This window comes from Anolis carolinensis, chromosome 6 (assembly GCF_035594765.1).
Source record: "Anolis carolinensis isolate JA03-04 chromosome 6, rAnoCar3.1.pri, whole genome shotgun sequence".
NCBI classification, from domain to species: Eukaryota; Metazoa; Chordata; class Lepidosauria; order Squamata; family Dactyloidae; genus Anolis; species Anolis carolinensis.
In genome coordinates this window covers 8,400,275-8,416,040 of record NC_085846.1, presented here as the reverse complement: position 1 = coordinate 8,416,040, position 15,766 = coordinate 8,400,275, and the positions used below count along the sequence as shown (strand labels likewise).

The following is a 15,766-nucleotide window of genomic DNA, read 5'->3' as shown; positions in this document are numbered from 1 at the left end:
CTAACCAGAACTGATCCTGCTTAGCTTCCAAAGTCAGGATAGGGCATTCAACACTGGCCTGAAATACTAAACACAGAATATCAGACAGTATACCTGTAGTTAAGAGATCCATTGGCAGAATAATGTTGCTTCCCTTCTTCTGAATGAGCTGTTTCTCCCATATCTCCACAGGGATCTGGCAGGTTTGATATTTGCACTTTCTTTTATCTCACAGGCACCATCAACAAACACCCGCCTCCAAGGTGTTTCAGAGATTTATTTACCATACTGGTTTCATAAAGACAGCAGAGCTTTGCAAGGGAGAGCTCTGGACAACTTCCAGCCATGCTGGATCACATATTCATTTAATCAAAAAGTCAAAAGGGGCATTGAAGGTCATCAAGTCCATCCCTGCCCAGTGCAGCAAATCTAGCCAGAGCATCCCCGGCAGGTAGCCGTCAAGCCTCTTTTTGAATATGTCAAGAGAAATAAATGCCATCACCTCTGTAGGCAATTGGTTCCATTGAGCAACTTCTCTTACTGTCAAGAAGTTCCTTTTAATATTCAATTGAAAGATACTCTCCTATAACATCAAACCATTAGACCTGGACCTGGTCCTACCCTCTGGGGCAGCAGGGAACAAACTGCCATCTCCTCTCTCTGGCTGTCCTTTAGATACGGAAAGGGTATAATCATGTCACCTCTCAGTTTTCTTTCCATCAAACTGAACATATTCAACCCTTTGTTCTCTGTACCTCTTCTCATCCCTGTTACTCTTCTTTAAATCTACTCCAACTTCTTAAAATGAAGCACTGGTACTGAATACAGTATTCCTGACAAGGTCTGACTAATGCAGAATATAGTGAATTATCACTACTTTATTAATGGAGGTTAAAATATTAGTTGCCATCTTTGCTGCAGCATCACACTGCTGGGCTATGTTCAATTTATGATCAACAATAATCTCAAGGTCCTTTTCACATGTACTACTGTTGCTATACCAAATATCTCTTATGCTATAACTGTGCATTTGTTTTTTGTGTCCTAACCCGTCTCAAACCTCGAGGAGGGGTGGGTAAGAGTTATTATAATTACAGTAGAGTCTCACTTATCCAACATAAACGGGTCGGCAAAACGTTGGATAAGCAAATATGTTGGATAATAAGGAGAGATTAAGGAAAAGCCTATTAAACATCAAATTAGGTTATGATTTTACAAATTAAGCAGCAAAACATGTTATACAACAAATTTGACAGAAAAAGTAGTTCATTACACATTAATGCTATGTAGTAATTACTGTATTTACGAATTTAGCACCAAAATATCATGATATATTGAAAACATTGACTACAAAAATACGTTGGATAATCCAGAACGTTGGATAAGTGACACTGCACACATGCACATTAGGTCCAAGTGCCTGGGATTTATCTCTGAATATCAAGTTCTTCCCAAGGGCCTAGGAAATGAGACGTATTTTCGTAGAATGTGAGCGGTTCCAAGAAGTGCTGCCTTCTGCAGCATGTGGATTGATGTTCTGCCTATTATTATTATATTGGAGTTGGACGAGATAGCAAGGACCACCCAGTCCAACATCATCTGGTCATGCAGGAAACAGCAAAGCATTTCTGACAGATGGCTATCTGGCCTCTTGTTTAAGAATTTCCAGAAAAAGACTCCAGATTCCTAGGTAGCATATTTCATCAGGAAGTTCTTCCCAATGTTTAGGTGGAATCTCTTTTCCTGTAGTTTGAATCAATTGTTCCATTGTGTCCTAGTCTCTGGAGCAGCATCTCCTCAATGGAGCATCTTTGGGAATGCAGTTTAATTTATGATCAACAATAATCTCAAGGTCCTTTTCACATGTACTACTGTTGCTATACCAAATATCTCTTATGCTATAACTGTGCATTTGTTTTTTGTGTCCTAACCCGTCTCAAACCTCGAGGAGGGGTGGGTAAGAGTTATTATAATTACAGTAGAATCTCACTTATCCAACATAAACGGGCCGGCAGATCGTTGGATAAGCGAATATGTTGGATAATAAGGAGGGATTAAGGAAAAGCCTATTAAACATCAAGTTAGATTAGGATTTTACAAATAAAGCACCAAAACATCATGTTAGACAACAAATTTGACAGAAAAAATAGTTCAATACGCAGTAATGCTATGTAGTAATTACTGTATTTACGAATTTAGCACCAAAATATCACGATATATTGAAAACATTGACTACAAAAATGCGTTGGATAATCCAGAACGTTGGATAAGTGAATGTTGGATAAGTGAGACTCTACTGTATTTAAATATGGCTCTCATGTCCCCTTCTCCCAGGCCCCTTCTACACAGGCATATAAAATTCAAATTATCTGCTTTAATTTAATTTAATTGTCTGGCAGTGTAGGTGGAGCTTCGACTTCCTTTCTCCAAGCTAAGCATACCCAGCTCCCCAAGGTGCTACTCATTGGGCTTGTCCTCCAGACCTTGGATCATTTTGATCGTCCTTCTCACTCCAACTTCTCCATATCCTTCTTGAATTGTGCTGCCCAGAACTAGATGCAATATTCCAGGTGAGGTCTAACCAAAGCAGAACACAGCTGAACTGTTACTTCCAGATTGCTTTCATGTGGACCGTTTTCAAGCTAAGTGTCACCCATCCTACATCTCTGCATTTCATTTTTTTCTGCCTAAGCACCATAGGTTGAAATTCTTTTTTTTTTTTTTGACCCAGCTCTCTAGTCTGTTTTGGTCATTTTGAATTCTGATCCTGTCTTGTGGGGAATTGGCTACTCCTCCTAATTTGGTGTCATCTGTAAATCTGATAAGCGTGTCCTCTATTCCATTGTCCAAGTCATTGATAAAGATGTTGAATAGCACTGGGCCCAAGACAGAACTCCTTGGCACCCCACTAGTTGCTTCCTTCCAGGATCCGACATTTACAGGCTGAATCCAAGGCCAGTCTTCAGATAGGCCAAGACAAGCCCCCTGAATCTGGATCCCAGCTACCAATTTCAAATTTCCAATTGAGTTTTCAGAAACAGGGTTTAGGCATCCAATAAAAAGGACAGGCAAAGATACTGAAATATGAGCAAATATGAGTCCGCAAAATGGACAATTTTCAATATCTTGCTCTTTGCAATTTTGGGATTAGAGGAAATGTTCACAGAGGTTGGCAGAATGCTTATTTCCAAAGCAATGCCTCTACCCACTAGCTACACCTCATGTTATTTACCAATTTAATACAGTGTCTTCCACCCATCCCACCTTCTTTGCGCTTACCTATTTTGCTGCAGAAGAAGTACACTTCATTCTATGCCTGTGGGAGTTTTTGCTTTTCATTCTTGCAGAAGTCTTAAATTCTCTCTCTAAGGAGTTTCTGCTTCCCATTAACTGCTTTTTCTCTTGTTCTACTCTCGTTACTGCGAACAACATGTATTTATGTATTTCATAATACATGAATGGCTAAGGGTGCCTCCTTGATGATTCTCTGGTCAACTAATTCTGTCCAAAGGACTAAAGTGATTTCTCTTGAGTCCATGCACTTTCTGTTCAATGCCGAGTCCCCGGAGACGTCTGGAGCCGAGAGGTCTCTGAAGTGAATTTGATGTCACTGATCTAATGTAACCCCTGCCGTGAGAGAGACTCTTTGGGAGGTCAAGCAGATATACAGGTCAAGCAGGGGGGAAATCTGGAGTGCTACCAGAGTGTGCAGAATCTACACACCTCAATGCAACCGAACTGCCCTCTGTCACCCAGTCAGATCTTCACACCCACCTCCTTGTTCTCATCGTGCTTTTCTCCCTCTCCTAAGCCTCTCACGTAGTCCTTGGTTGCCAAAAGTTGGGGGTACGCTGCTGGGGGACTCGGCGTCCCAGCAGAAAAGGCAGTGGAGGGTGACAGTTGCTGACAGAACAGCATCTCATTTAGGTAAGAGAGAGGAGGGAGTAAGAATTTGGAACAGATTCAGTTCAACACGCTCCTTGCACTAGACAGCACTGTCCCCACTGTAGGCAACGTCTAACAGAAGTTGTTGTATTCCCATTTTGCAACGATGGGACTATCTCTGCCAATAAATGGTAGACGCTATGATGAGTAAACTAAGCAATATTTATTATGAGCTCAGATGCATGCAGCAAAAGCATATTTGATGTGGCTGGCAGTATAATTCCAGCTGCCAGTTTGTTCTCAGATTGTCCTAAAGCAGCTTCCCAGGAGCCCAGACATAAAAGTCGATTACAGCCTCCACCGAAAAGGGATTTCTTGTCGCTTCTGTCTTTTGTGCAGCACCACGGGCACGGCTTGAACAAAACATTTATTATTTGTTCATCTGGATTGCCACTCAGACCTTGACCCTGTAGCTCAGTAAGGACAAGTCACAACTGACATATCATAATGGCACAATCAAAAATAAGTCTTCCTGAGTACAATGTACTTTATAACCAGAGCTGTAGGTACAACATCGCAATCTGATTCCATCCTGCACCAACCCCCCCCCCCCCTGGTTCCTATGAAATTTCAGGTTTAGATATGGGAATATTTTTGATGCAAGAGGATTTTTTTAGAACCACCCTCTGGGAAATGTCCTTTTTAAGGACACAAATATGGAGCTGTGTCTATTTGATGCAACTAGGCCAACCTGTCAACATGATCTTAAATTTAACGAGACCTCCCCCTTGCCCCAATGTGATGCTGCAGCAAAGAAAGCAAAGAATATTTAAGCCTTTGTGAACAGAAGCATAGTTTTTCAAGTAAAAGAAAGCAGTAGTCCCAGTATATTCTGCCCTAGTCAGTCCTCATCTAGGGTACTGTGTTCAGTTCCAGAAGAATGTAAACCACCTGAAAAGGGTTCAAAGCAGAGGATGAGAAGAGATCTACTGAGAAGAAAATACATGAGGGAAGACCAAGGGAGCTGCGTGCATTCAACACGGTAAAGAGGAGACTGAGAGCTGGCAGGATTATACTCTTTAGATATCCAAAAGGCTGTCAGAAAGGATAGTACAGGTTTGTTCTCTGCTACTCTGGAGGGTAGAACCAGGTCTAATGGCTTGAAGTTACAGAAGAGTATATTTCAACTGAACATCAGAAGCACCCTGTTTGTATTCAGCAAAAGGGTGATGTAGAGCAACCAGCATGTAACTTGATTTATGCGATACAAGCACAAGGTAGGAACTCAGCTAATGAAATTTACTTATCCGAGTAAGTGTGCAGCCTCTGTGCATGCCTCTCAGCTGCCTTGAGATTGGAAAAAAAGAAAGCAGGGAACTGGAGGCAAAAACAGATCCAAACTTGTCCACTAACAAAGACTTATCCAAAGGTCATCTGCTCTTCCTACCAGTTCCCCATCTTCTGTCCCATTAATCATGTTTCTTACCTTCTCCACTACCCCCCCCCCCCCATCCTGTTTGATTCTCCTCCCAATATACAACCCACCCCCTGTATATTTAAGTCCTGTGCTCCACTTTCCCCACTTCATTCTTCCTAAATGGCTCTCCGGGATGTAGTAGGTGTGAGGAGCCAACCTTCACAGGCTTCCGGTTGGCCTTTGCCACCACCAATGGAGATGGTGGTACCCGCACCCTTCTTGCTGTCCCACGGCACCACCACACTGGCCTTCCGTTGCAGCCATGGGGTGGTCGTGGCCGCTGACACCCGCTCCTCTTGCGGCAGCCTTATATCTGACCCATCCTCCCGCAAGGTCATCACTCTCCACCGTCACCTCCTGGCAACCACATCCGGGACGTCGGCCGACTGTGCCACCTGGCTTCGTCTCCTGCGTTGTTCCTTACGCCTGAGACATCTGAACGAGGGACAACAGCCCAGCGTTGCCGGGGCAGCCAAGTTGCTGGCTTTCCTCTTGCGTGGATGCCACAGTAAAGACCTCTGTGTGGCAACCCTGCTGTGTGGTTGGGACCACAACGGGCCTGGGCTGTATTACGTCTACAGCGACGGCACATGTCTTTCCGGGGATGTTTTTTCCGTTGGCTCCGGGTCCCCCTATGCATACGGTGTGATGGATGGTGGCTACTCCTACGACTTGCCACACGATGAGGCCTTCCTATTAGCCCGCCAAGCCGTGGGTCATGCTGCCCACCGCGATTCCTATTCAGGGGGCAATGTGGATCTGTACCACGTCCGGTCAAGCGGTTGGGTCTGCATCTCACGGGAAGATCTGACTGATGTTTATCGAGGCTTAGGGCCGACTGTTGAAGAAATCCGGGATGACAAAGACCACCTGCAAGAGGAGACCAAGGTGGAGTAATATGGGACAAAAGCAAGAATTGTCCACATATACAGGAAGGGGCCAAAAGTCACCAAGGAGTTTCAGTACTGAATCACTCCTTTGTTTTTTAATTTGCAATACCATAGAATCAAATACAGTATGGGAAATAAATTTACATTACGTGTGCCAAATCAAACCTTGTAAGTGGCGTTCATTTTCTGCTTTGCACAAACATGCCCTTCCTAAGATGTTTTCCATGATATCTCTTAGTTTTTCAGGTTCCAGTGCTCTGATTTCGGTCTGAATATTGTTCTTCAACTGTAGGAGCTTTTGAGGCTTAACATAAACCTTTTCTTTGGAAATAGCCCCATAGGAAGAAATCAGGAGCTGTCAGATCTGGAGAATGTGTTGGCAACTGCAGGAAATTATTCTTCCCTAAAAGATTTGCCTGAATGTTTGGATTGTGGCCCTTGCTGTCACTCCATCCTGTCGGAAACACATGTCATGTTTACCTTGAACTGCTGCTATTTATCCACTGTATGTCAACATCCATTTATCCATGGTTTCCCAATGTAATCTCCATAAAAGTAAGGTCTACCCACTTCTTCCAATGTCACCCCACATTAAATTGCATACTTGAGGTGGTATAGTTCCCTTTGGCAAATTTCCTAGGATTTTCCGAACCCTAAATACTGCAGTTTTGTTTATAAATGAAGCCATTTATTAACAATGTGTTTTGTTTGACATCATCAGCTTGTGGGTAAATCTCCCCTTGGGAATTATTGAAATCTGACTGCATATTGTAATCTGTGGGCATAATTTGTGTTAGTCATTCGGTCGTGAATTTTGGCACAGTTAATCTTGTAGATCTTCTTTTGAAAATCTATTTAAAAAATAAAGAACAAACAATTAGACCCTTTCGTGATTTTGGCCCACTCTATGTTTTGAAAATATGTATGACAGCCAATCAAGAGAGTGCAAGGTATTGGTTTCAGACTCTAGTAGCAGTGTGTTGAGCATGGAAGTGGGAGGGAGACATAAAACTGAATGAGTCAAAACATACCATAATTCAACAGTATGGGGGAAAATAATGAACATGGTTTATAAGAAACCAGCTTGAGCCAACGTAAAGCAGCATGGGACAGATTATGAGCAGATGGCAATGCAGCACACAACGACAGCAAGGGTAGACCTTCCTTGTTGTTGTTGTTGTTGTTGTTGTTGCTGTTGTTGTTGGTATTGTTGTTGTTGTTTGCTTTCAAGTCCTCCCCAACCTATAGTGACCCTACCAAGGGGCTTTTTTGGCAGGATTTGTTCAGAAGAGGTCTGTCATCGCCTTCCCGAGGCTGTGAGAGTGTGACTTGCCCAATGTCGGCTCATGGCAGGGATTCGAACCCTGGTCTCCAGAGTCCTAAACTGCATCTACACAGTAGGATTAATATGGTTTGGTCCCACTCTAACTGGCATGGCTCAGTACTAGGGTAGCTGTAGTTTTATGAGGCACCATCACTCTTTGGCTGGATCGACACCTCCATTTCATCCAGTTTCTGAATCCAGATGATCTGCTTTGAACTAGATTGCATGAGTCTACATTGTCATCTTAAAGCAGATCATCTGGATTCAGAAACTGGATGATATGGCAGTGTAAATGGAGCCTTTGACAGAGAAGGCTAAGGACCTTGCAAAACCATAACTTCCAGGGATCTATAGCACTGAACCATTGTCGTTAAGGTGGTGTCAAACTGCATTAACTGTACCCATAGTTCAACGCCCAAACCATTAACACCTCAGTCACCCCTGAACCAGTATAAACCAGTATGGAAGAGGCACCACGAGTTTGGCATCTAAGGCTCCTTCTACACTGCCATATAATACAGATTATCAAAGCAGATAATCCATATTATCTGTTTTGAGCTGGATTATATGAGTCTACACTGCCAAATAATCCAATTCAAAGCAGATAATCTGAATTTTATATAGAAGTGCAGAAGGGGCCTCGGCTATATCGATGAGGATCAAGGAAGCAAAATAGAAATCCTTTGGACAAATACAGATCCCATTTATAGGATGGGATGGTCTCAGGGTGCATCTACACTGTAGATTTAATGCAGTTTGGCACTACTTTGAGTCGCCATCCACACTGCCATACAATCCAGTTACTGAATCCAGATGTATATGCTTTGAGCCAGGTTTTGGGCCCTTCCACACAGCCATATGACTCAGAATATCAAGGCAGATAATCCACAATGTCTGCTTTGAACTGGGTTATCTGGGTCCACACTGCCATATATTCCAGTTCAATGTGGATATTATACAGCTGCGTAGAAGGGGACTGAGACATGTACACACATCCGAGCATGGGAATGTCTCTCTCCTTCATGTCATGATGGCTAATAAGCCGATAAAGAGGCTGTCGTTTATCTCTCTTCCCCATCGCCGCCTGGCTATTATCTCGCAGCTCCATCTTCGCTCGCTTCTCTCCCTCCCTCCCGCCGCCATTGTTTGGACAAAGAGAAAGAGACAGAAGATAAAAGGGACAAAGTGTCCCTCCGAAATGGAGGAGCCGCCGCCTCAGTCGCCGCCATGAATATGGCGGCGACTGAGGCGGCGGCTCCTCCATTTCAGAGGGACGTGCCCGCCGCCATTGTCCGACACTGTTATCTTAATTGGCATCTCTTTCTCTCTCTTCGCTTGCGCCTTCGTTTTATTTTTCCTTCTTTAACCCAATTTGGGTTCCCAGAATGTCATTGAATGACGACTCCCATTGCTTTGGATTATTTAGGACCACGCAAACTGGGGGATAATGGGGACTGCAACCCAACAGTGTGGCTCTGAAGTTGACAAAAGGCCATTTTGAACGCCAGGCCCCTTCCACGCACTGCATAAAATCCCACATTATCTGCTTTGAACCAGATTGTATGGTAGTGTGGACTCAGATAGCACGGTGCAAAGCAAATATTGTGGATTATCTGCCTAGATATTCTGGGTTATATGGCTGTGTGGAAGGGCCCCCAGGCATCCTTTCCACAAGCCTTGTTTCTCAATCCAACCCAAACTATCTTGGCACAAGGCCCTGAGGTTGAGTGTGACTCCCCGCCGGGTCAAATTATTCTAAAATTTACTTGAAGCTGCAGCGGAAAGAGCCATGAAAAATGCAAACCTGCTGATCCACGGGAATTGGTCTTGCAAATGATTCAAGGTCTGGAGGAACCCAGAAACAGCTACCAGTGATCCTTCTTGCAACAATAAGGTAAAGGTAAAGGTTTCCCCTGATGTTAAGTCCAGTCATGTCTGACTCTGGGGGTTGGTGCTCATCTCCATTTCTAAGCCGAAGAGCCGGCGTTGTCCATAGACACCTCCAAGGTCACGTGGCCATTGGCGTGACTGCATAGAGCACCGTTACCTTCCTGCCGGAGAAATACCTATTGATCTACTCACATTGGCATGTTTTCAAACTGCTAGGTTGGCAGAAGCTGGAGCTAACAGCTGGCGCTGACTCCACTCCCGGGATTTGAACCTGCGACCTTTTGGTCTGCAAGTTCAGCAGCTCAGTGCTTTAACACACTTCGCCACTGGGGCTAAAAATTTACTAAAGTTTTCTAAAATTTACTTGAAGCTGCAGTGGAAAGAGCCACAAAAAGTGAGAACCTGCTGATCCGCGGGAATCAGTCTTGCAAATGATTCAAGGTCTGGAGAAACCCAGAAACAGCTACCAGTGATCCTTCTTGCAACAATATTTCCCTTTTTAATCATCAGTTTATTACATTCTAACCTTTTAGTAAACATGCACCTGGGTGAGTTACCCTCTTTATCTTCTTCTATGTATCTTTTTGACTCTTTTGGATTTTCTCTTCCCTCTTGCCTCTGGCATCTGGCCCCAATAACCACATGGCCTTCACAGTGGGGCTTCCTCCCTCCCTTTATTCCTTCCTTCGCCCCATATCTGATCCTTTTCACCCCTTTTCACCTTTGTAGATACCCAGGCCTCCAAAGTCGACAGATCCCCTCGGTATCCCCGGATTCCCTGTGCATCTGCACCCATGCCTTGCGGATACCAGGCCTCTGGAGTCATCGGGTCGCCTTCAGTATCCGCGGGCCCCTCATGTGTGTATATGTTTAATATGTTATATCTTATGTCTTAATATAAAACTTTGGAGAATGAAGTCACTCAGAATGACCTTGGTGACTTTTCATCAGTACTCCATGACCCAGGAGTTCCCTCCAGCAATCTTCCTGGACATCATCTCAACTATAAAGGACTCAATCACCCATCATCTCCGGGGCCAATCCATCTCTATTGGCCCCATAGTCCCAGCTGTGCAAAGGACAACAGGAGCCTGGGTTCGGACCGCCTTGTTGTATTCCAGAGCTGGAACCCCTCTGTCCTTAAAACACCACACCAGTTCAGTATTATTAGCAAGCAGTTTATTGAAGAAAAAATAAAAGCCAAGCCATAAAAATGATATCTTCAAAATCTCACCATTAGTCAAAAACTTTCAAGGTACAAGGATAAAACACAAGGTACAAGGTTGCAAAAATCCAACAGCATAAGGCGGCGTAAAATTCCAATAGTCAAAAAATGAACTTAGCAAAACTGGAACCATGGAACGAAAAACCACTTGAAATCAAAGAATAGGAACTTGGCAAGACAGGAATCATGAAACTAGAACTCCACTTGGAAACTTGGCACAACTAGCATGAATAACCAACCTTGACCACACTGAGGCAAAAGGCTTTTCCCTTTCTCTTAAAAACCCTTTCCTGACTCCTGCAGTGAGAAAAACACATTCCGTTTCACTTTCCCACCAGTCTACCTTCTGTCATTTCTTGAAGGTGAGCTGACTTTCGAAGAACCTGTGAACTCTCTCTTTGTTTACAAAAGGCTTGTCATCTCTCCTCAAGCTCATTAACTTCTACACCTGCATCTGACAAATCTTCCTCAGAAAACCGATTCCCAGGGAAAACCTGCGGAAGGCCTCTCTCAGGAATGTGGCTTTGAAACTCCTCTCTGTTCTGCAGAAACCTCAGGCTCGAAGCCAGGCCTGACAATAAACCCATCATCCCCATTGCGATCAGACACATGGTCCAGAACCCTCACTGACATCAGACACATCAGACACTATCGCAGGCTGGACTACAACATGTCTGTCCTTTGTGCAGCTACTTGGACATTACAAAAGACATGCATCACTTGGCATGGCTATCTCAACACCGGGAAGGTCATGTCCTGTTTTCCGAAGTGACATTTCCCCCTTTCCCATGACTGGATTAGATAATCCCATCATCTTGGACAATGATCTGCATGGACACAATGGACATGGGCACCATGGGAGCCTGACCCATGCTAATGTGTCACTCATCAACACAACATAACATAACATGCATGGGACCTGATGGCCCCTCATTGTTTTGGTGGGACAGCAGGGCCGGCCGGAGATATTTTTAAATGTTAAGCGGGGGTGCTAAAAAGCGCCCCCGCCACCGGCCCCGCCTCCCATGCCCTGGCCCCGCCCAGCGTGCCCTGGCCCCGCCTCCCACGCTGTGTGGGAGGCGGGGCCAGGGCGAATAGTGCGGGGGGCGGGGCCAGAGTTGGCCCCGCCCCCCCGCCCAGCGTGCCCTGGCCGCGACCAGGAAGTAAGGCCCGAATGGCCTAGCTGTGCTGTGCGCGTGCGCACAGCACAGCTAGGCCATTTTGCCCTTAGTCAACAAACTAAGGGCAAAAATGGCCTATCTGGCAGTGCGCATGCGCACAGCCAGATAAGCCATTTTTGCCCTTAGTTTGTTGACTAAGGGAAAAATGGCCTAGCTGTGCTGTGCGCACGCGCACAGCACAGCTAGGCCATTCGGGCCTTACTTCCTGGTCGCGGCCGCCGATCGCCCGGGCGGCCGGCGGCCGCGACCAGGAAGGGCCAAATGGGCTATCTGCGCTGTGCCCGTGCGCACAGCGCAGATAGCCCATTTGGGCCTTACTTCCTGGTCGCGGCCGCCGGCCGCCCGGGCGATCGGCGGCCGCGACCAGGAAGTAAGGCCATTTTGCCCTTAGTCAACAAACTAAGGGCAAAAATGGCCTATCTGGCAGTGCGCATGCGCACAGCCAGATAAGCCATTTTTGCCCTTAGTTTGTTGACTAAGGGCAAAATGGCCTAGGTGTGCTGTGCGCACGCGCACAGCACAGCTAGGCCATTCGGGCCTTACTTCCTGGTCGCGGCCGTCGATCGCCCGGGCGGCCGGCGGCCGCGACCAGGAAGGGCCAAATGGGCTATCTGCGCTGTGCCCGTGCGCACAGCGCAGATAGCCCATTTGGGCCTTACTTCCTGGTCGCGGCCGCCGGCCGCCCGGGCGATCGGCGGCCGCGACCAGGAAGTAAGGCCATTTTGCCCTTAGTCAACAAACTAAGGGCAAAAATGGCCTATCTGGCAGTGCGCATGCGCACAGCCAGATAAGCCATTTTTGCCCTTAGTTTGTTGACTAAGGGCAAAATGGCCTAGGTGTGCTGTGCGCACGCGCACAGCACAGCTAGGCCATTCGGGCCTTACTTCCTGGTCGCGGCCGGCGATCGCCCGGGCGGCCGGCGGCCGCGACCAGGAAGGGCCAAATGGGCTATCTGCGCTGTGCCCGTGCGCACAGCGCAGATAGCCCATTTGGGCCTTACTTCCTGGTCGCGGCCGCCGGCCGCCCGGGCGATCGCCGGCCGCGACCAGGAAGTAAGGCCATTTTGCCCTTAGTCAACAAACTAAGGGCAAAAATTGCCCTTAGTTTGTTGACTAAGGGCAAAATGGCCTAGGTGTGCTGTGCGCACGCGCACAGCACGGCCATTTGGGCCTTACTTCCTGGTCGCGGCCGGCGATCGCCCGGGCGATCGCCGGCCGCGACCAGGAAGTAAGGCCCAAATGGGCTATCTGCGCTGTGCCCGTGCGCACAGCGCAGATAGCCCATTCGGGCCTTACTTCCTGGTCGCGGCCGGCGATCGCCCGGGCGATCGCCGGCCACGACCAGGAAGTAAGGCCCGAATGCGCACAGCACAGATAGGCCATTTTTGCCCTTAGTTTGTTGACTAAGGGCAAAATGGCCTAGCTGCTTGTCGCGGTTTGGCGTGGGCGCGGGGATTGAAGCCCCGCGGGCCCGCGCCAACACCGGAGGCGTCGGTGGCGCTACGGGTCGCTGTCGACGCCTCGACAGCGCCCCTAGTGGCCAGCGCCCGAGGCGGCCGCGTCAGCGGCCTCGTAGTAACAACCGGCCCTGTGGGACAGTAATGATTCATTCAAAGTACGTTGTCCTCCTTTCTCTCCTGAACCAGCCTGCCCCCATCAGCTACTGGAGAGCAGAAATCTGCATCGGAAGCGGGGAATGTTCTTCTATTGGCCAGCAGGTACCACAATCCCACCTCTTCATGGAGTCTTCCCTAGCTGGCCATGATATCAATGGAGCACAGTCAATCACGAGCCAGGTCCAGCTAGGGTGGAAGCAGGAAATTCAAAGGATTTCTGTCTATATGTTTTGCAATCTATGGGATCTCAGTTTCCTTCTGCAGCTTATCGCTAGCGGGAATCCAAATCAGCTGACTTGAATAAATACCCCAGTGGTTTCTTCTTCAACTTGGTGAGATTTCTTGATTGGGGGACATTGGGTTAGCTTCTTCACCTCACCGGGTGCATGGATCCACAGGTGGCCCGCTGCTGGTACTGGCCACCTGCTTAACAGGACTCGGTATCCGCACTCTGGGGTTCTGCTATCCATGGTCTAGATCTCACTATCCACAACCCTTTAAATTTGCTCGATAACAGCCCTTACACACAGCCATATAACCCAGAATATCAAGGCAGATAATCCACAATATCTGCTTTGAAATGGATTATCTGAGTCCACACTGCCAGATGATCCAGTTCAATGTGGATTTCATACAGCTGTGTGGAAGAGGCCTATGGTACCAGATCCCATGTGATCTTAAGAAGCTACACAACTGTTTTCTAATATAAAAAGGAATGAGACATCCATCTATATGAAATGCATGGGTTTGCCATATGTCAAGAGGCAACTTCAAGCCGCAGAGGCTTTTCATTGAAGGTTTTATCACATACACAGTACAAAGAGATGGCAAGTTATGCAAAAACGTACAGAAATAAAGAAGACAAAAGAGCCATAGACAACGGAAAGGAGGGGACCTAACGACTAGAAAGTTTCTTTCTCAGGGATTATAGAACTTAAGTAGTAGCATGTTACTTCTCTTGATCTTACACACAATTCGTACACTTCTTTAGATAATATAATCCTACTTGTCATCAAAACCTACAGTTAGCATTGTCTTTTTTTCTGGAAAAAAGGCTGTCTGATAATAGTCTGGTTGCACAACTGCTTTCCATTCACTTTTCTTTTTCCCATTGAATCAGTGGCTTGGATCTTACGTTCATCTTCTTATGTATTTAATTCTTCCTCCATGAGTCAACAGTGTGTTGCTGCAGCTAAAAACGCCAATATGATTTTAGGCTGCATCAATAGCAATTTAGTGTTTATACCAGGCCTGGGCAAACTTGATCCCTCTGAGTGTTTTGGACTTCAGCTCCCACAACTCCTAACAGCCTACAATTTCAACAAAAAGGAGGAAAATATGAAAAAGAACAAAATCTGGTTACTAATATTAACCCCCCCCCCCCCCACCAGAATCAAGACAGTAAATAAATAACACCACTCTGAAACAGATTTATTCCAGACAGCCAACAATCAAGTGCCTGTTAACACCTCCCAAACAAAGGATGCTGCAGGCAGCAACAACCAGGCTTTGCAACTTCTTTTAAAGGTATTTCATTGTTTTAAAATGTTGTTAATTATGTTGTAAGGAGCCCCGGGAGCGAAGTGTGTTAAAGCACTGAGCTGCTGAACTTGCAGACCGAAAGGTCCCAGGTTCAAACCCCAGGAGCGGCGTGAGCGGCTGCTGTTAGCTCCAGCTTCTGCCAACCTAGCAGTTCGAAAACATGCCAATGTGAGTAGACCAATAGGTACCGCTCTGGCGGAAAGGTAATGGCGCTCCATGCAGTCATGTTGGCCACATGACCTTGGAGGTGTCTACGGACAACGCCGGCTCTTCGGCTTTGAAATGGAGATGAGTACCAACCCCCAGAATCAGACATGACTGGACTTAACGTCAGGGGAAACCTTTACCTTTACTAATTATGTTTTGTTAATGGTTGTTATATTGGTTTTTGTATTTTGTATGATATATATGTATTAAATGTTTTACTATGTGTAAACCGCTCTATGGGAGATAGAGCAGTATATAAAAAAAGTTGTTGCTGTTGTTTGCAGCTGCAAGGCCACTCAATGCTTATCAAAATGACTAATTGCAACATTCACACTTGCTTTCTCCCACCCTGGACACTCCATACACACACACACACACACACACACACACATTCCACTTGCCTCGTTCCCACAGATACCTGCCATACATGCAGGTGAAACGTAAGGAGAGAATGCTACTGGAATATGGCCATACAGCCTGGAAAACCTATGATAGTCTTGTCTCGATATTTGAAAGAATGTCATACTGAGGAGGGGGGCCAAACTTGTTTT

General features: G+C 46.2%; 1 protein-coding gene across 1 annotated transcript; it reads left to right on the top strand.

Moving 5' to 3' along the window:
- Positions 1-5,461: 5,461 nt before the first annotated feature.
- psmb11 (proteasome subunit beta 11) lies at positions 5,462-6,583 on the top strand. The gene has a single exon (XM_016998547.2). The coding sequence runs from the start codon at positions 5,462-5,464 to the stop codon at positions 6,236-6,238; it is 777 nt and encodes a 258-aa protein (XP_016854036.1). The 3' UTR covers positions 6,239-6,583.
- Positions 6,584-15,766: the final 9,183 nt, after the last annotated feature.